At 49.4% G+C, this 22016-nt stretch overlaps 1 protein-coding gene across 2 annotated transcripts in view; it reads left to right on the top strand.

Moving 5' to 3' along the window:
* Positions 1–22016, top strand: part of LOC132396204 (uncharacterized) — a 64224-nt gene that overhangs the window by 28675 nt on the left and 13533 nt on the right. The window contains exon 2 of one of the 2 annotated variants that reach the window (XM_059973787.1): positions 16358–17950. The exons of the other annotated variant lie outside the window; for it this stretch is intronic. Coding sequence (XP_059829770.1) covers positions 16496–17017 — 522 coding nt within the window. The 5' untranslated portion in view covers positions 16358–16495 and the 3' untranslated portion in view covers positions 17018–17950. Of the gene's footprint in view, positions 1–16357; positions 17951–22016 lie in introns of those variants that run through there. 2 annotated transcript variants of the gene reach the window in all.

Raw genomic sequence — 22016 nt, 5'->3', positions numbered from 1 at the left:
AATTAACCCTCGCTAAACCCCACAAACCCGATATATACATTCACCAGCCCAACAATCGAAACTAATCCAAAAGCCCAAAGGAGGCACGCACCCCCACAAAACCGTAAGCACTCACCAGCCCAACACACAAACCTAATCCTAAAGTCCAAAAGGGGCACACACCCCCACAAAACCCTAAGCACCCACCAGCCCTACACACAAACCTAATCCTGAAGTCTAAAAGGGGCACACACCCCCACAGGCCCTAGGCACTTCCCGAGTAGCCCTGGCTTCAGCCCCACGGACCCTAAGCATAGCAGCTCATATTTCAAACCCTGCAGCCTAACCCCTCCCAGCCAAACATATACATCCACCAGCCCTACACACAAACCTAACCCTAAAGTCCAAAAGGGGCGCACACCCCCACAAACCCTAAGCACCCACCAGCCCTACACACAAACCTAATCCTAAAGTCCAAAGGGAGCACACAGCCCCACAAAAACCTAAGCACACCCCGATTAACCCCTACTAGACTCCCACAAACTGGATCAAACATATACATCCACCAGCCCAACACTCAAACCTAATCCTAAAGTCCAAAAGGGGCACACACCCCCACAAACCCTAGGCAATTCCCAATCAACCCTGGCTTCAGCCCCACAAACCCTAAGCACACCCCGATTAACCCTTTCTAAACCCCACAAACCCGATATATATACATCCACCAGCCCAACACTCAAAACTTACCCTAAAGTCCAAAAGGGGCACACACCCCCACAAACCCTAAACACTTCCCGGTTAGCCCTGGCTCCAGCCCCACAAACCCTAAGCACACCCCGATTAATTCCTACTAGACTCCCACAAACCGGATCAAACATATACATCCACCAGCCCTACACTCAAACCTAATCCTAAGGTCCAAAAGGGGCACACACCCCCACAAACCCTAGGCACTTCCCGGTCAACCCTGGCTTCAGCCCCACAAACCGTAAGCACACCCCGATTAACCCTTTCTAAACCCCACAAACCCGATATATATACATCCACCAGCCCAATACTCAAACCTAACCCTAAAGTCCAAAAGGGGCACACACCCCCACAAACCCTAGGCAAATTCCAAAAGGGGCACACACCCCCACAAACCCTAAACACTTCCCGACTAGCCCTGGCTCCAGCCCCACAAACCCTAAGCACACCCCTATTAAATCTTGCTAAACCCCCATAAACTGGATATCCTATGTCAAGGGGAACAAGATTCAACAAAGGCAAGTATTGGACCTGGTTAATGAAAGTGGGGGCCAGATCAAAGTGGCAGGGTCACGTGAAACTGAATCTCAAGTGGCGAGATCAAAAATCACAAGGGGGCTAATTAGCCCACTGCCCGCATAATCGCAACCTAATGCTGTCTAGTGATTAAAGGTCCGAAACAGCCAAAAATACAAGCAGTGTCTGAGTCGGACACTGTTGGGCTGCTTCTGTAGGCTGTCTAGTGATTAAAGGCCCGAAACAGCCGACGATCCGAATGTTCACTACTGACGATGTGCCCCAGTGCACACCCGGTTCGCTGAACCAAGTGGTGTCGGACCACGATAATGAAAGGCATGGGCCAGATTAACCTGACTTCCCTGTATAAGCCCAGCCAGCATAGCAGCTCATACTTCAAACTCTGCAGGCTAACCTCGGCCAGCGAAACATGTACATCCACCAGCCCTACACTCAAACCTAATCCTAAAGTCCAAAAGGATAACACCCCCCCCCACAAACCCTAGGCACTTCCCGACTAACCCTGGCTTCGGCCTGTTACGAATCCCGGAACTGGATAACTTACCAGCAAAGATAGAGAGGTCTGTTGAAGTCTGTTGTCACTATTTTCAAACGTTTTATTCGTAAAGGGACACAAAAGTAGGGTTAATACATACATTCAGATAGGGCACATTGTCAATACTCAATCTAAAGCGCGGGTATATTAATCATCATTAAGAAGTGAGCTCTGCTGATGTCTAGGGGTTAATAGATTGTCCGTTGGAAATATAAAAGTCACTCAGAAGGCTGTCAGCCTCAGCCCTTTAAAAATCGCTGGGTTTCACGTGGGGCGACCGAGAGAGAGAGATTGGGGGGAGAAGAGAAAGAACTTGCCGAGTCTCGATGAATCTTCCGTGAAATCGGGGGAGCGTTGGTTCCCTCTCCCCGATGTTAGTTAAAAGCGGTTTTCTGTGATTCCAGCCACAGATTCCAATCCCGGAATCTAACGCACGTGGCTTCCTTCAGAATGGCTTCCCGCTGCTGCGGGAACACTCTCGTGTCTTCTTGGTGTGTCTGAGGGGCTGTCCCCCTGAGACTCTCCTTTATACTTCCTCACGGGGTCGCAGGTGTCAATCAGGTTGGGATGATGCAATCTCTCTCTCAACCAGCCCACCTTGCCCAAGGGCTTTTCATGTGGCCTCCATGAGACAATAGTCGCTGTTGTCTTTATTCTGTATCCCTGGTGGTACCTGCAATTTGGCACGTCTCTCTCTCTCTCTCCGACTGGGTCTACTGACCCCCCCCCCCTTTCGACGGGTGCTCTTGCGATTCTCACAAGGGAGGGGGCTGGGATCATAACAGGCCCCACAAACCCTAAGCACACCCCGATTAAACCTTGCTAAACCCCCACAAACCAGATATCCCATGTCGAGAGGGGTAGGATTCAACAAGGGCAAGTGTGGGACCTGGTTAATGAAGGCGTGGGCCAGATCAAAGTGGCAGGGTCACGTGAAACGGAATCTCAAGTGAGGAGATCAAAAATCACAAGAGGGCTTTTTAGCCCACTGCCCGCATAATCTCAACCTAACCCTAACCTTAAAGCACAGCCCGATTAACCCCTACTAGACACCCACAAACCAGATCAAACATATACATCCACCAGCCCTACACTCAAACATAATCCTAAGGTCCAAAAGGGGCACACACCCCCACAAACCCTAGGCACTCCACGATCAACCCTGACTTCAGCCCCACAAACCCTAAGCACACCCCGATTAACCCTTTCTAAACCCCACAATCCTGATAGATATACATCCACCAGCCCAACACTCAAACCTAACCCTAAAGTCCAAAAGGGGCACACACCCCCACAAACCCTAAGCACTTCCCGACCAGCCCTGGCTCCAGCCCCACAAACCCTAAGCACACTCCGATTGACTCCTGCTAAACCCCCACATACCAGATATATACCTCCACCAGCCCAGCACACAAACCTAATCCTAAAGTCCAAAAGGGATACACACCCCCACAAACCCTAGGCACTCCCCGATTGTCAGAAACACACTGAGTCTCAGCAATTTGCAGAACGGTAAACTTTATTTTTCGAGTCTGCAGAGTCGGACCCAACCAGCTCCTGCTAGATTGAGTGCCGAATTACACTTTGCACAGTTTTTTATACCCTACTTGTTTACGACTTTGTGAGTTGCACCCATGTGAGGTGCAGACATTCTTCCTTAATCTCATTACAAAATTACAAATGTGATTACCCTTTGGCCCACTTATCAGCCTCAGCGCATTAACACCGTTATTGTTCAACCATTAAGCATGTCTTCCCGTTACCCGTATCGCTTCTTTAATCAGCAAGCTATTGTTTCATCCTCATTTTGCAAATTGGTTTATATGTTGCCCTGCAAGTTGCTTTGCACGCTCTTTCTGTGTCAGCACATTCTAAATGGACTCCTTAAGTATCATTTCTCTCAATCCACCCTTTTTCTTTTTAGAATGTGCTATCAGTTGGGCTTTTGCCACGGGTTTACATAGGCTTCTTCCTCTAGCTCTATTTCCCTTTGTAGGAGTACCTGAACAGGATGAGCTGGGGCCCCTGGTTGCATGACTTGTCTTGCCACCCGAACTACTAGCTCCCGCAAGCAGGGGATCAGACATGGTAGCAGAAGGAGAACCATCAATCCCCCTCCTATAACCCCTAAAGCGGTTCGCCACCAGCCTCCTGTCAACCATCCGTCCAGCCAGTCCCAATACCCCAGCGGCTTCCAGGTCTGTACCGGCACGTGGGCCAGTTTCCTTATTTTATCTGATATTTTTTGAACCACCTTTCCGTTGTCATCTATCTTTAAGCAGCAGTTGGTTAGATTAAACTTTCCACATACTCCTCCTTTTTGTTGTAGTCATAACATTTCTCGTTTACATGCGAGTGTGATACAAAGGACCCTGGAAAAACCGTCATGCCCACCCTTACCGTCGTCCTGCACTTATCACATCCCCCTTCAGCGCTTCTCAACAATAGCAGTATGTACATTACAGTCCCAAAGTTCATTCTGTCCGTCTTTTGAGCTTTAGCACCATCGGGTCTTCTCCCTGGACGCAAGTCCATTCTGCACCTTCTTCGGGCTTTACGGGTCCCTTGATTCTCGCGGCGTGGGTCCACCCTTTTTCTTTTGTCCTTACTGCGGCTTCGGTGGTCAGTAGCACCTGGAATGGGCCTTCCCACTGCGGCTGTAACTTCTCTGGCTTCCAAGTCTTAATCAGGACCCAGTCACCGGGCTGAGTTCGGTGGAGTGCGAAGTCCAGAGGTGGGGTTTGTGCGAGTAACCCCTTCCTGCGCAATTCTGCAAAAGAACGAGACAGTGCCTGTAAATAGTCCCTTACAAAGACATCTCCCCCTTGCAGGGAAGGATAGCCCTCCACCTTGTTCCAATATGGAAGGCCAAACAACATTTCATAAGGGGATACTCCTATATCTTTTCGAGGAGCTGTGCGGATTCTTAGTAGGGCCAGGGGTAGACACTTGGTCCAGGGTAGCTTGGTTTCCATCATTAGTTTTGTCAATTGCGTCTTCAAAGTACTGTTCATCCTCTCAACTCTTCCTGAGCTCTGAGGGTGCCAGGGGTTGTGCAGCTTCCACTGGATTCCTAAGGCGTCACAGATTAGCTGGTGTGTTTTTGAGGCAAAGTGTGTTCCCCTATCTGAATCAATAGACCCCATTATTCCATATCTCGGGACTATATTTTCTAATAGGATCCGTGCCACTGTAGGGGCGTCCGCTTTAGTGGTTGGGAATGCTTCCACCCACCGAGTGAAGTGATCCACAATTACTAACAGGTACTTCCATCTCTGAACTTGTGGTAGTTCCGTAAAGTCTATTTGGATCCGATGGAACGGTCGGACGGCTAGTGTTTGTCCCCCCTTATGGGTGGCACGCATCATTTTCTTGTTTACCTTTTGGCAGGTGTAACAGCCCCACACCTCCTGTTGAGCTAGTGTGAATATCCCTTTACAAACATAGTCCCTTAGGATAGTGTCGCACATAGCTTGCACTCCCCAATGGCTTTGTTGGTGTAGTTGTTGCAGTATATGACGAGTTACTTCCTTATTCAGTACTTGCCGTCCGTCGGGGGTCTTCCACTCGCCTTCTGATGTTTGTCGGGCTCCCAGCTGGCTCATAGCGTCTATTTCTACTTGGGTGAAGACTGGTAGTTTGTTAAGCCCTTCCCTTATTGGTATCAGGGTTAGAAGTCGGACCGTTTTTTCCATTGCTGCCCGCTTGGCTTCTTCATCTGCGAGCCGGTTTCCTATTGCTTCCGGGGCTGTTCCTCGTTGATGTCCTGGAACGTGAACCACTGCAATTTCTTGAGGTAGTGTTAGAGCTTCCAGAGTCATGCTTATCATTTGTTCGTGAGCTAATTCCCTTCCCCTGGCTGTTATCAACCCCCGTTCTTTCCAAATCTTTCCGAAGGTGTGTACCACTCCATAGGCATACTTAGAATCGGTGTATATAGTGCCTATTTTGTTTCTTAACAGTTGCAGTCCCCTCTGCAAGGCATATAGTTCACAAGACTGGGCTGACCAATTACCCGGGAGCCGGCCGGACTCCACCATCTCCCTAGTCCTCCCGTTTATAATAGCATATCCACTGTGTCGTACCCCATTGATGCATCTGGAGGAGCCGTCGATATATAGTTTCTCGCCTTCAATTAGGGGAACTTCTTGTAGATCTTCCCTACTTTTTGTCTGAAGGTCTGTTAGCTCCACGCAGTTATGCTCGGTTTCCTCCCCTGTTGATTCCCCGTATAAGAACTGTGCCGGGTTACAACTATTGTTCTTTTCAAAGCTTAAATCATCCCTGACCATCAGAATGGTTTCGTATTTCAGTATGCGAGAGTCCGTCAACCACCGCTGAGCTTTTTGGGCTAAGAGGGTGCTAACGGATTGCGGGGTATACACCGTCATTCTTCCCCCAAAGGTTAATTTCCGTGCTTCTTCTACTAGTATGGCTGCTGCCGCTACGGCTTGTATGCACGTCGGCCATCCCCGGGATACTGGGTCTAACATTTTTGATAAAAAGGCCACAGGTTGCCGCTTTCCTCCTTTTTCTTGGGTTAGTACTCCTAACGCAGTTCCTTCATTGTTTGTTGCATACAGCTGAAAGGGCTTTTCCAGTGCTGGCAGTGTTAATACCGGGGCCTGAATTAGTTGCCCTTTTATTTTCCTGAACTTCTGTTCTTCTTCTTCGGTCCAGCTGATTATTCCCCGGTCTTCCTTTGCCAATTTGTCGTACATAAACTTCACCAGGGAGGTATAATTCTCTATCCAAATCCGGCAATAGCCCACTAAGCCCAGAAATTGTCTTATTTCCTTCTTTGTCCTGGGAAGCGGTATTTTAGTTATTCCCGCTATTCTTTCTGGGGTTATTTGGCGGTGCCCTTTACTGACTCTGTGTCCGAGATATGTTATTTCCTTCTCGACAAATTGCAGTTTCTTCTTGGGCACCCGCAATCCTTTTTCTCCTAGGTAATTCAGGAGTCTTATAGTATCGTCTCGCACTACCTCCTCTGCTGGTCCCGATAGTAGTAGGTCATCGACATACTGTAATAGTTGGTTCTTTTCGGTACAATGGAATCCAGCCAATACTTGCTCCAGTACCTGTTCGAATAGGTTTGGGGCAAGACGGTCCACCGGAGTTGCTTCTTCCGCCCAGTGAAGGGATTTTCCCATTCAAATGCGAACATATCTCGGCTACCTTCCTCCAACGGGCAACTCCAAAAGGCATCTTTTAGATCTATCACACTGAACCATTCATGTTCAGGAGGTATTTTGCTCATTAATGTATAGGGGTTAGGCACTACCGGGTATCGTGTTTGGACTACCGCATTTAAGCCTCTCAGATCTTGAACCATTCGATACGTGCCGTCGGGCTTTCGGACCGGTAGGATGGGGGTATTAAAGGGTGACATACATTCTTCCAGGAGTCCATCTGATACTAATGTCTCAATTACAGGTTGTAATCCCCTCCTCCCTTCCATGGCAATGGGATATTGCCGTCTTCTCTCTTCTGCTTGTTTGTCCCACTGTGGGTCGTTTACTGGAAATTTCCGGTCCCCCGGTAACTCATTCGGCTGTTCCCTTCCCCAAATTGATATTGCAGCTTGTCGTATCATTTGCCTCTCTTGTGCAGAAAATAGCGTTCCCATAATCGCATGCATTTCTTCCCAAGTGTAAACATTAGGTCCTAAGAATTGATCCAACTGTTCTGCCAGTCCCATTGGATCTTCTAATAAAGTTTTCATATCTTTCTTAAATCCTCGTACTTCGGTACTTGTCAGAGGGACGTTTACAAATCCTGTTCCTCCCCGTTCTCCTCCCATTGGAACCTCTCGAAGGGGACACAGCTGTACCTCTTCCTTTTTTAATTTGTCTTTCTTTTTCTTATCTGCTCCTGTCACACTCCTTGTTTCGATCCTTGCTTTTGCTTTTTCCCTAACATCCCTCTCTTCCCTCTCCGGGTCTATTTCTTCTGTTTTTTCACTTTCTTCACGTCCTCCCTCTGCTCCCGCAAGGGGCGCAGAAGGCTGGACATAGGGAGGGGGTAAATGATCGAGTGGGTCCCACTTCCGCTCCCCTTTAATGCCCAATTTAAAACTCCTTGTTGTTACTCCTGGCCAGGGAGCCCAACAAAAAGCATAAGCAATTTCTTCCGGTTTTACATTTGGTTTTGAATTAACGTAAATGTTTAAGGCTTGTCGTACCCAATCCTCCTCAGACCCAAGCCGCGGCCACCAGACCGCAGGTTTTTCTATCGGCTGTTTCGACCAAATTAAACAGTACTGTATCATTTTTTTTTTTTGTTTCCCTTTTAGTCTTCCACATCCCCAATTCTCAAACATTCTACCGAGGGGGCTCGTTTCCTCTTTCTTTTTAGAGCCACCCCCTCCCATCTTATTCCGCTCTTACTTAATCCCGCACCCTTCTACTGCAACAGTAGGCACTTTACCCGGTGCGTCTCAAGGACTTTTATCAGGAGGACCCCCGGGTAGCGATCCCGGTCTTCTCCGTCCTTACTTATTCCCGCACCCTTCTACTATAATAGTAGGCACTTACCCGGTGCGTCCTGAGGACTTCCAGTACCAGGTACTGTCCCCTTCTCCCCGTTTACCACTCCGCGCTGTCCGGATATCACTCGCTCAAGCCGCGTCGGAGCGACGAGCAAGGAGTCAGGGACAGCCAAACTCGGCGGGGTGCACCGTCTCCGATGTCCTTCCTCGTGTCCACCGCGGCCGGAGTGTGGATCCCGGATGAGCCCCCACGTTGTCAGAAACACACTGAGTCTCAGCAATTTGCAGAACGGTAAACTTTATTTTTCGAGTCTGCAGAGTCGGACCCAACCAGCTCCTGCTAGATTGAGTGCCGAATTACACTTTGCACAGTTTTTTATACCCTACTTGTTTACGACTTTGTGAGTTGCACCCATGTGAGGTGCAGATATTCTTCCTTAATCTCATTACAAAATTACAAATGTGATTACCCTTTGGCCCACTTATCAGCCTCAGGGCATTAACACCGTTATTGTTCAACCATTAAGCATGTCTTCCAGTTACCCGTATCGCTTCTTTAATCAGCAAGCTATTGTTTCATCCTCATTTTGCAAATTGGTTTATACGTTGCCCTGCAAGTTGCTTTGCACGCTCTTTCTGTGTCAGCACATTCTAAATGGACTCCTTAAGTATCATTTCTCTCACCGATTAACCCTGGCTTTGGCCCCACAAACCCTAAACACACCCCTATTAAACCTTGCAAAAACTGGATATCCTATGTCAAGGGGAACAAGATTCAACAAAGGCAAGTATTGGACCTGGTTAATGAAAGCGTGGGCCAGATCAAAGTGGCACGGTCACGTGAAACTGAATCTCAAGTGGCGAGATCAAAAATCACAAGGGGGCTAATTAGCCCACTGCCCGCATAATCCCAAGCTAACCCTAACCCTAATGCCAGGCCCACAGACTAACCAAATTTGTTAGGCCTGCGAACCCTTCGCAGGAAACACTTCGCAAAATTGCTGCGAATGCTGATGATTGGGCTAAAGAAACAAGACGAATTTTAATTGGACATTACCAGAGTAGCCTGCATGAATTGGAACTAAAACTTCTGGAATCGAATTTAACTGATCGCCTACAGGAAGCGGTCGCCAAAGCTGTAATCTGGAACAAACGAAAATTAAAAGACAAATTGCAAATCAAATTGGAGATGGCCCAGAAACATGTTTTCGATCTAGTCTAGGGACCAGGGCCGGAACGGCAAGCCGTTGCGGACCGGACCCACAGGGGACCCCAGGGCTTCCCACTGACCACAGAGGCCGCATCCCAGGGACAGGAGGGGAACGGACCCTCACCTCCAGGGACGGTTTCTGGGTTAGCCAGGACCGGACCCGTGTCACACCCGAGCCCCGGGGAAAAACCGCCCGGACGGTACCTGGTCCGTCGGCACAGGGTGAAGCAAACCTGAACCCAATTGTCCTGCGGGACGTTTTAGGAGAGGCACGCGTGCAGAACACCACGTGCAGTGGCAGTACCGACACTGTCCACCCGAGGGCGCTCGAGCTGGTTAACCCTCCAGATACCGATGCGGCCCCACTGCCTTTGCCGCAGAGACGGAGAAGGGACCGAGGGCGCCCTTCCCCACCCACGAGCCCCTCCGAGGGGACGCAATCCAACCTAGCGGCGCAGGAGCCCCAACCTGCCACCCCCACGACTTCCCTGACCCAGGACTCCGGAGAATCGGCACCCCATCCCACACCCGTTCGAAGGGGAGGAGAGACAAGGGGGACGAGGGGAGCCAGGGCACAAGGACCGAGCAGGTCTCCCACCCCAGCCCGAGAGTCGCAGGACAGGGGACAGGTACACCCCATTTGCAACAACCAGGGGGGTCAAATAACGAGGCATCCTAACTCTAAACAGAAAAATGTAACTTGGGAACTAAGGTCCCTTAAACCTATACTAATCACAGGGGACTCTAACATTTCCAGGGTTAAAAGATGCCCCAACAAGGATATTCAATTAGACAGCTTTCCGGGGGCCAAATTCGTCCATGCCACTGCTAACCTGGAAAAGTTAGAGCCACAGCCAGAGATTAAGAAGGTCATCCTTTCCTTTGGAATAAACAATAGGTCCCACAAACCAACAACAGCTACTAAACAGCTTCAACAACTACTGAGAATGGCCAGCATTAAATTTCCCCACGCCAGTATCTGGGTGTCAGAATTAAACTTTAGCCGCAGTTTGACAGAGGCAGAACAGGCAACCCTGGACCAACTGAACGAGGTTATTAGAACTAAGAATCATGTCCCTGCAATCCCAGCGAGGCAGTTTAAGGTAGACACAGACCATATCCATTGGACTGAGAGTACAGCCCAGACAATAGTCAAGAGGTGGATGCAGTCTTTAAACTAGAGTGGGGGCAAAGCCAAGAGAGGCAGGGTCAACGCCTGGGAGAGACCATCGTGAACCTCTCCCGTACGTTCACCCCTACAGAAACCCAGCAAAAGGTTCTGAACAGGGGCCTGACTTTTGTACCGACTGTAAAACTCCATAAGGAGCAGATTGAGAGGGACATGAATAAGTTCTATAGGGGACTGGTACTCGCCGACTATTTTGGTGACTCAGAAAGTACAAAGACCCCTTTCACCCTCCCTCAGACTGGATGCCCAAGAGAAGGTATAGGTCCGAAGCTATTCTAGAATTTAAGAGCACACTGGGTGAGATTATAGAGAGGGAGAGGGAAGTACAGGATAAGCCCAATCTAACTAGGAAGGAGAGAGAAGCCCTAAATGAACTGAGGCAAAACATGGACATTGTTATCAAACCAGCGGATAAGGGGAGCAGCATAGTTATCATGGACAAACAACAATACCTATTTGAGGCACACAGACAATTAAACAACACGGAGCACTACACGAAACTAAAGGAGCCCATATACTGGGAAACACACATGGAAATTAGGAACATTTTGCGAGAACTGAAAAGGGCTCAGTACCTCAAAGGGAAGGGTTAGGGTTAGGGTAAATGGCAATCAGAAACTAGCTACCAAGGTATTCTTTAAAACCACGGACACACACACCCTCCTACACACAGGGAGCCACCATCCTAAACACACCTTCAGAGGCATTGTCAAGGGACAGCTGACCCGGTTTCACCGCATTTGCACGAGGGAGGAGGACTTCCAGCAGGCCACAACCATCCTCTTCTCTGCACTTAGACACAGAGGCTACAGCAGAAGGAGACTTAGGCACATTAAATCTGACTTTCTGAAAAGTATCACAAATCCCCGACCACAGAACATCACAACACGGAAGCTACCCTTAATAACGGGATACAGTGAAATGGCAGTGAATATTCACAGGACGGTCAAAACACGCTTTGAAGAACTGAAAGCGGAAGCGGGGACACTGGGACAATACACCATTGTCTCAGCCTACAAAAGGGGTAGGAATCTGAAAGACATACTAGTCAGTACCAAAGTACGAGCAGCGCCAAACTGTGAGGTGGGAAATTGCAGGGCATGCATATACCTGAGAATTTCAAAAAACATACACAACAGAGCCACAGGAAAGTGGGCCAAGATAGAGCAGAGGATAACCTGTGAACAAAAGAATGTAGTATATGCAATCCAGTGCACACTATGCCATATTATATACGTAGGGGAGACGGGCAACAGCCTGAGAACCAGACTCACGGGACACCTCAGTAACATCAGAAGGGGTAACCAAAACAGACCAGTTAGCAGACACTTCCAGGAACATGGGGGGTACTTCTTAAAAATATTAGGCCTGGAAACTAACATAAACTGGACAAACGCCCAAAGAAAAAGAGCAGAGAGGAGATGGATTGAAACACTGCAGACTTATTCACCGCACGGCCTGAGCGAGGCCTAAAGAGCTAGGCTGCCCTGGAATTAAACCCTTAGAAATAGCATGACCCGCACAATTACATGCCTTTCATTATCTGGTCCAGGGGTAATACACACGCCAAGCTTGATCGCCTTGGCGGAGCCGTCTCGGGGAGGGTGTCTAATGTAAAGGCCTGAAACACCTGATGATCCGAGAGTGCATTACTGACGATGTGTCCCAGGACACGATAATGAAAGGCATCGACCAGATTAACCTGACTTCCCCATACAGGCCCAGCTGGCATAGCAGCTCATATTTCAAACTCTGCAGCCTAAACCCTCCCAACAAAACATATACATCCACCAGCCCTACACACAAACCTAATCCTAAAGTCCAAAAGGGGCGCACACCCCCACAAACCCTAGGCACTTCCTGATCAACCCTGGCTTCAGCCCCACAATCCCTAAGCATAGCAGCTCATATTTCAAACTCGGCAGCCTAACCCCTCCCAGCCAAACATATACATCCACCAGCCCGACACACAAACCTAACCCTAAAGTCCAAAAGGGGCGCACACCCCCACAAACCCTAAGCACCCACCAGCCCTACACACAAACCTAATCCTAAAGTCCAAAGGGGGCACACAGCCCCACAAAAACCTAAGCACACCCCGATTAACCCCTACTAGACTCCCACAAACTGGATCAAACATATACATCCACCAGCCCTACACTCAAACCTAATCCTAAGGTCCAAAAGGGGTACAAACCCCCACAAACCCTAAACACTTCTCGACTAGCCCTGGCTCCAGCCCCACAAACCCTAAGCACACCTCGATTGACCCCTGCTAAACTCCCACATACCCGATATATACCTCCACCAGCCCAGCACACAAACCTAATCCTAAAGTCCAAAAGGGACACACGCCCCCACAAACCCTAGGCACTCCCCGATTAACCCTGGCTTTGGCCAAACAAATCCTAAACACACCCCTATTAAACCTTGCTAAACCCCCACAAACTGGATATCCTATGTCAAGGGGAACAAGATTCAACAAAGGCAAGTATTGGACCTGGTTAATGAAAGCGTGGGCCAGATCAAAGTGGCAGGGTCACGTGAAACTGAATCTCAAGTGGCGAGATCAAAAATCACAAGGGGGCTAATTAGCCCACTGCCCGCATAATCGCAACCAACCCTAATCCTAATGCCCCAGTGCACAACCAGTTCGTTGAACCAAGTGGTGTCGGACCACGATAATGAAAGGCATGTGCCAGATTAACCTGACTTCCCTGTATAAGCCCAGCCAGCATAGCAGCTCATACTTCAAACTCTGCAGACTAACCTCTGCCAGCCAAACATGTACATCCACCAGCCCTACACTCAAACCTAATCCTAAAGTCCAAAAGGGGCACACACCCCCACAAACCCTAGGGAAATTCCAAAAGGGGCGCATACCCCCACAAACCCTAGGCAACTTCTGAAAGGGCACACACCCCCACAAACCCTAGGCACTTCCCGACTAGCCCTGGCTTCGGCCCCACAAACCCTAAGCACACCCCGAATAACCCTTGCTAAACACCCACAAACCGGATATTCTATGACGAGAGGGGCAAGATTCAACAAAGGCATGTGTGGGACCTGGTTAATGAAGGCGTGGGCCAGATCAAAGTGGCAGGGTCACGTAAACTGAATCTCAAGTGAGGAGATCAAAAATCACGAGCGCGCTTTTTAGCCCACTGCCCGCATAATTTCATCCTAACCCTAATGCCAGATTAACCTGACTTCCCTGTACAAGCCTAGCCAGCATAGCAGCTCATACTTCAAACTCTGCAGCCTAACCTCTGCCAGCCAAACATGTACATCCACCAGCCCTACACTCAAACCTAATCCTAAAGTCCAAAAGGGGCGCACACCCCCACAAACCATAGGCAACTTCCAAAAGGGGCACACACCCCCACAAACCCTAGGCAACTTCCAAAAGAGGCACACACCCCCACAAACCCTGGGCAACTTCCAAAAGGGGCACACACCCCCACAAACCATAGGAACTTCCTGACGAGCCCTGGCTTCGCCCCCACAAACCCTAAGCACACCCCGATTAACCCTTGCTAAACCCCCACAAACCGGATATCCTATGTCGAGAGGGGCAAGATTCAACAAAGGCAAGTGTGGGACCTGGTTAATGAAGGCGTGGGCCAGATCAAAGTGGCAGGGTCACGTGAAACGGAATCTCAAGTGAGATCAAAAATCACAAGAGGGCTTTTTAGCCCACTGCCCGCATAATTTCAACCTAACCCCACAAACCCGATATATACGTCCACCAGCCCAACAATCAAACCTAATCCTAAAGTCCAAAAGGGGCACGCACCCCCACAAACCCTAGGCATCTTCCAAAAGTGGCACACACCCCCACAAACCATAGGCACTTCCCGATTAACCCTGGCTTCAGCCCCACAGATCCTAAGTATACCCCGATTAACCCTTGCTAAACCCCCACAAACCCGATATATACATCCACCAGCCCAACACTCAAAACTAATCCTTAAGTCCAAAAGGGGCTCACACCCCCACAAACCCTAGGCACTTCCCGATTACCCCTGGCTTCAGCCTCACAAACCGTAAGCACACCCCGATTAACCCTTGCTAAACCACCACAAACCCGATACATATCTCCACCAGCCCAACACTCAAACCTAATCCTGAAGTCCAAAAGGGACACACACCCCCAGAAACCCTAGGCACTCCTCGATTAACCCTTGCTAATCCCCCACAATCTGGATATCCTATGTCAAGGGGGGCGAGATTCAACAAATTCAAGTGTTGGACCTGGTTAATGAAGGCGTGGGCCAGTTCAAAGTGGTAGGGTCGCGTGAAACTGAATCTCAAGTGACGAGATCAAAAAGCACAAAAGGGCTGATTTGCCCACTGCCCGCATAATCTTAACCTAACCCTTACACTAAGCACACCCCGATTCACCCTTGCTAAGCTCCCACAAACCAGATATCCTATGTCAAGGGGGGCAAGATTCAACAAAGGCAAGTGCTGGACCTGGTTAATGAAGGCATGGGCGAGTTCAAAGTGGCAGGGTCACATGAAACTGAATCTCAAGTGACGAGATCAAAAAGCACAAGAGGGCTGATTCGCTCACTGCCCGCATAATCTCAACCTAACCCGAGGCAATTCCCGATTAACCCTGGCTTCAGGGTTAATAAACCCTACGCACACCCCGATTAACCCTTGCTAAACCCCCACAAACCCGATATATGCATCCACCAGCCCAACACTCAATCCTAATCCTAAAGTCCAAAAGGGGTACACACCCCCACAAACCCTAGGCACTTCCCAATTAACCCCTGCTTCAGCCCCACCAACCCTAAGCACAGCCCAATTAATGCTTGCTATAACCCCAAAAACCTGATGTCCTATGTCAAGAGGGGCAAAATTCAACAAAGGCAAGTGTTGGACCCGGTTAATGGAGGCGGTCGTGTCCTGCCATAAAGACATGTTAGATGTGCACAACACTCCCACCTGGTAGTGTTCTGGCAGAATGACAATTTCGATATGGACAATATTCCCACCTGGTGGAGTCCTGCCACAATTACAGTTCCGCTACGAACAACATTCCCACCTGGGTACCCTGCCACAGTGACATTTCAGCTGTCGACATCACTCTGACCAGGTGGAATTCTGCTGTAATGACATGCCCGCTGTGGACAACACTGGCATTATGGTTAGGATTAGGGTTAGGGCTTGGGATAGCTACATTGTGTCCTGCCACAATGTCTGGTCCACTGTGGATAACATTCCCACATCGTGGTGTCCTGCCGAACGCTGACTCTCCCTGTCAGTTCCGCTGTTGACAACAGTCCCACCTGCTGGTGTCCTGCCGCAAGGACTGATCCCATGTAGATGACACTTGCACCTTGAGGTGTCCTGCCACAAAGATAGTTCGGCTATAGACAATACTCCCACCTGATGGTGTCCTGCCATAACAACAGATCCCCTGTGGACAATACTCGCACTGGTGGTGTCTTGCCTTAATGACAGGTCCAGTGTGGACATGACTCTCACCTGGTGATGTCCCGTAGCATTAACAGTTCCATAACAGTCCCATCCTGTAGTGTCCTGCCACAATGACAGGTCCGCTCTGGACAACATTAAACATCATGGTGACCTGTCACAATAACAGTTCGGTTGTGGACAACATTCCAACCTGTTTGTGTGCTGTCGCAATGACAGTTCGGCTTTCTACAACACTCCCACCTGATGGTGTCCTGCCGTAACGACAGATCAGATGTGGACAACACACCCAACTGGTGGTGTCCTGCTGTAATGTCAAACCTGCTATGACGGGAAGTGCAGAAGAAACTCCGTGAGATGCAGGATGTCTGGTTCAGCAATAAGGCAGATGAGATCCAGGGCTACGTAGACAGTCACGACACCAAGCGTTTCTACGACGCTTTGAAGGCTATGTATGGACCTCAGTCCTCTGGCTCCTCCCCACTCCTTAGTGCAGATGGGACTCGGCTGCTGACAGAGAAAAAGCAAATTTTGGAGAGATGGGCTGAACACTTCAACCAGGTACTCAACCGCCCTGCCAAAATCAATGATGAGGCTATTGCTCGCCTACCTCAGGTGGTGATCAACCTGCACCTTGACAACCTCCCCACAGAAGAAGTCAGAAAAGCCATCTGGCAACTTTCTTGTAGCAAAGCACCAGGATCAGATGCAATCCCTGCTGAAGTCTACAAAGCAGGAGGCCCATTCATGATGCAGAAGCTGACTGAGCTCTTCCAGTCTATGTGGAATGAAGGAAAGGTTCCGCAACAGTTGAAAGATGCCAGTGTAGTCCACATCTACAATAGGAAAGTCAACTGCCAGTCTTGTGACAGTCACTGAGGCACCTCCCTCCTGTCCATAGCTGGGAAGATCTTGGCTCGCGTCCTGCTTAATTGCCTTCTCCAACACCTTGAGCAAGGTCTCCTCCCAGAAAGCCAGTGTGGCTTCTGTGCAGAGCATGGAACTGTCGACATGATATTTGCTGCACGCCAACTCCAGGTGTTATGAGTGATAAACAGACCTGATGGAAACTGGTGTACAGAGTTAACCATTTCCACCCCACCCCCCGAGAACTATGAACTATTGCTATTGCTATGCTGCTACTGAGCGAGAGAGATGAAACCCAGGCAAGGACATCTGCTGCAGATAAGAGGGAGAGAGAGATTGTTGATCTATTGTATTTTGACTCTTCCTGGATTATTTACCTTTCACTACAAGGACTTTATTTTGCTTGTTAACATTCCTCAGGAGACAGCAGGAGTGGCCTGATTTGATGGACAGTCATTCAAAGTTGATGGCTAGCTGAAACCCCGTTAGTAGGGATAAAAGACAGGTCTGGAGAGACACCCCTCAGACACACCAGTGGACACTGACTGAGTGTTGTGAACCCACAGAAAGGTGGGTGTTTCAGAGACCGAATCAGGAGATCAGTCAATAAAGCTCACAGTGTTGCAGTATGGCCGGTGGGGACTTGTGTGTGGGTCCACTCATGCCAGAGTGATGAGTTCACCACAGAAGAACGGTCGAGCTGAAGGACGGAGGGGTCATAACTGAATGGCCACAATGACACGAAGGGCTAAAGAAAGCCACAGAAGGTTTGCCTGCTGCAACTCTCGCTCTCACTCTCTCTAACAATTACAACACAACAACCATAACTACCTCAGCATGTATGAACTGAACTGAACTTTATACTTTTCTATGACAATTCATTTACCCCTAAACATCGACAGAGCTTGTGTATTATTGCTTATTATTATTCCTACACTTTTAGGTTTATCACTGCTAACTTGTTTTATATGTATATTTTCATTTTTTTTGATACTGTATTGTTTAGTTTACTAATAAACACTTTTGAATATAGTACCACCAGACTCCAACGGATTCTTCTTTCTCTGCTGGTCTGACATCCAGTTACGGGGTACGTAACATAGGAAAAATGTCAAGAGCAGCACAACGACCTCTTTATGACCTTCGTCGATCTGACCAAGGCATTTGATACGGTCAGCAGAGATGGCTTATGGAAGATAATGGAGAAGTTTGGCTGCCCTAGCAGGTTCATTACGATTGTTCGGCAGTTCCACAATGGCATGATGGTGAAAGTTTTGGATGATGGTGACGAGTCAGAAGCCTTCCCAGTGATGAACAGTTTGAAGCAAGGATGCATTCTCGCCCCTACACTCTTTAGCATGGTCTTCTCTGCTATGCTGACTGATGCCTTCCGCAATTGTCAGGATGGTATACACATCAGATACAGGACTGGTGGTGGGCTATTCAACCTCCGGCATCTACAGGCTGTTACAAAGGTGAAGGAGACCATCATTAGAGACTTCTTATTCACTGATGATTGCGCCCTCAACGCCAGCACAGAGCAGAAGATGCAGAGAGAAATGGATTGCCTCTCACAAGCCTGTGACAACTTTGGACTTACAATCAGCACCAAAAAGACTGAAGTTATGTACTAGCCCGCACCTGGAAAGTCCTACTAAGAACCACACATCACAGTAAAGGGGCAGAAGCTGCTGGCAGTCGACAGCTTTACTTATCTGGGCAGTACTCTATCACGAGAGGTGAACATAGATGCAGAGATCAGCAACAGAATTGCCAAAGCCAGTGCCGCCTTTGGGAGACTCCGTGAGAATGTATGGGAGCGGAGAGGACTCAGCCTTACCACCAAGCTGAAGGTCTACCGAGCAGTGGTTCTCACCACCCTCCTCTATGCCAGCGAGACCTGGACTGTCTACAGCAGACACGCTAAACAGCTCAACCACTTCCATTTGAGCTGCCTCCGCAGACTTCTCCACATACGATGGCAGGACAAAGTCCCAGACACAGAGGTCCTGGAGCGGGCTAACACCCACAGCATCTACACCCTCCTACAGAAAGCCCAAGCCAGATGGGCTGGCCATGTCATCAGGATGTCTGGCAGTCAACTACCAAAACAGCTGCTGTATGGAGAGCTGAGCCAGGGCAAGCGCACAGTTGGAGGGCAGAAGAAGTTTCAAAGACTGCCTCAAAGTGTCCCTCAAAGACCTCAACATCAATCCCAGTAGCTGGGAATCGCTTGCTCTGGACCGCCCAACCTGGTGGAGCAGGACCACTAAAGGAGTGTATGCAGCAGAAATCAGATGCACCGCAGAGGCTCAGAGGAAGCGCGCGCAAGGCTCAAGCTGCCTCCACTTCCACTGCAGCACCTACCCTCATGCGTCCCACATGTGGGCGAGCTTTCAGGGCCCAGATTGGCCTCACCAGTCACCTCCAGACCCACAGTCACAAATCCTCCACCTGACAGAAGTCGTGGTTGTCTTCGACTCCGAAGGATGAACAACAACAACATGGACAACACTCCCACCTGGTGGTGTCCTTCTATAACAACAGATCTCCTGTGGACAACACTCGCACTGATGGTATCTTGCCTTAATGACAGGTCCAGTGTGGACATGACTCTCACCAGGTGGTGTCCTGTAGCAATGACAGTTCCGCTGTCGACAACAGTCCGACCTGTTGGTGTTCTCTTGTAATGACATACCCTCTGTGGACAACACTCCAACCTGGTGGTGTGCTGTTGCAATGACAGTTCCGCTGTGGACAATACTCCTGCCTGGTGGTGTATTGGCACAATGACAGTTCGGCTTTCTACAACACTCTGAGCTGGTGGTGTTCTGCCACAATGACCGGTCCGCAGTGGATAACATTCCCAACTGGTAATGTCCTTTGCTGGTGTCCTGCTGCAAGGACCGATCCCATTTAGACAACACTCCCACCTGATGGGGTCCTGCCATAATGACAGATCAGATGTGGGCAACACTCCCACCTGGTGGTGACATGCTGTAATGACAGGTTAGATGTGCACAACACTCCCAGCTGGTAGTGTTCTGCAGAATGACTCTAATCATGACTAACCCTAACGCGGAGAGGCAAGATCCAACAATGGCAAGTGTTGGAGCTGGTTAATGAAGGCGTGGGGCAGAATAAAGTGGTAGGGTTGCATGAAACTGCATCTCAAGTGATGAGCTCAAAAAGCACAAGAGGGCTGATTCGCCCACTGCCCGCATAATCTCAACCTAACCTTACAGTGACACGCTCTTCATTCTCCCGGCCCACGAAATGCCAATAAGAAAGCCAAGATACCCATAAGTCAAGAGAGAACCAGTAAATTAAACCCAAGATGGGGCCACAGAAAACAAGTCAGTACTAAACTCAGGTGCAGTTATGCTGAATGCCCAGTAAACACTGTCAGTTTAACCCCTGCAATCCCAGGCATACAGATGCCAGGTAATGAGGATTAAAAATATCATTACCCACAGAATTACATGACTCTCATTATGCTGGTCCATGGGAAAAACACAAGATGGGTCTGATCAGCCCTGGCTGGGCCACCATGGGGAGGATGTCTGATGATTAAAGGCCCGAAACACCTGACGATCCGAGGATGCATTACTGATGAGGGGCCCCAGCGCACACCCAGTTCGTTGAACGTAGTGGTGTCGGACCACAATAATGAAAGGCATGGGCCAGATTAACCTGGCTTCCCCATACGAGCCAATATGCTATAGCACTTCATACATCACCACGCAACACTCTGCAGCCTTATCTCTTCCAGCCACACATATACATCCACCAGCCCAACACTCAAACCTAATCCTAAGGTCCAAAAGTGGCACACACCACCAAAAACACTTGGCACATACCGATTAACCCTGGTCACACCCCCACAAACTCGATGTCCTTTGTCGGTGGGGGGGGGGGCAAGTGTTGGACCTGGTAAATGAAGGTGTGGGGCAGATCAAAGTGGCAGGGTGGTGTAAGACTGAATCTCAAGTGATGAGATCAAAAAGGCACAAGAAGGCTGATTCACTCACTGCCCAAATTCTCTCAACCTAACCTCTAACCCCTAGCCCCCAAACTCTAACCCTAACCGCCAATGCTCCTGCACACCCTTAGAAACCCAGGCCCTCTCCCCACCAGGGAGCCAGGTTCACCTTCACATCAGCAGTACCACGCCACCCCATAAGCATCCCCAACTCTCCACTTCACCCTAATACTAACTTCCAATTGACCACGCAAATAAACCAGACAGCACCTGAAATACCCCAAGCCAGACCCCACAAAGGGGCTTACATTACTGCAGCCCCCACCATTCCCTCTCATGCAACACCCATGAGCAGCTCAGGTGCTCCTTGAACCATGCCCTCCACTGCAAGGTCCCACAGCCCCACCTCCCAGCCATACTCCTAATCCAAACACCTCTAACCCTCCTATACTCCCCCATAATCTTGAGTCCACTCCCCACCAGGGAGCCAACTTCACACCACATCACCAATACCACACCACCCCACAAACATCCCCAACCCCACCCTTCACCCAGTCTTAACTTCTGTGCATCCAAACTAAATCAGACGGCACCTCAAAGAACCTAAGCCACACCCCACTAAAGGGTTTATGTAACAGTCCTTTGCCCTATCCCTAAACCTGACATCTCCAATCCTCCTACACACCACCATAAACCCGAGGCAAGCATCGATTAACCCTGGCCAAAGCCCCACAAACTCGATATCCTGTGTCGGGGGGGGGGGGGGGCAAGATCCAAGAAAGGCAAAGGACTGTTACATAAACCCTAATGAAGGTGTGGGCTAGACCAAAGTGGCAGGGTTGTGTGAAACTGAATCTCAAGTGATGAGATCAAAAAGCACAAGAGGGCTGATTCGCTCACTGCCCAAATACTCTCAACCTTACCCTAACCCTATCCACCAGCCCAACATCCAAACCTAATCCTAAGGTCCAAAAGGGGCACACATCCCCACAAACCCTTGGTACTTCCCGATTAACCCTGGCTTCAGCC

Source organism: Hypanus sabinus, chromosome 6 (assembly GCF_030144855.1).
Source record: "Hypanus sabinus isolate sHypSab1 chromosome 6, sHypSab1.hap1, whole genome shotgun sequence".
In the NCBI taxonomy this organism is placed as follows: Eukaryota; Metazoa; Chordata; class Chondrichthyes; order Myliobatiformes; family Dasyatidae; genus Hypanus; species Hypanus sabinus.
Note: the sequence above shows the minus strand (reverse complement) of the source record. Positions and strands in the feature narration are given on the sequence as shown.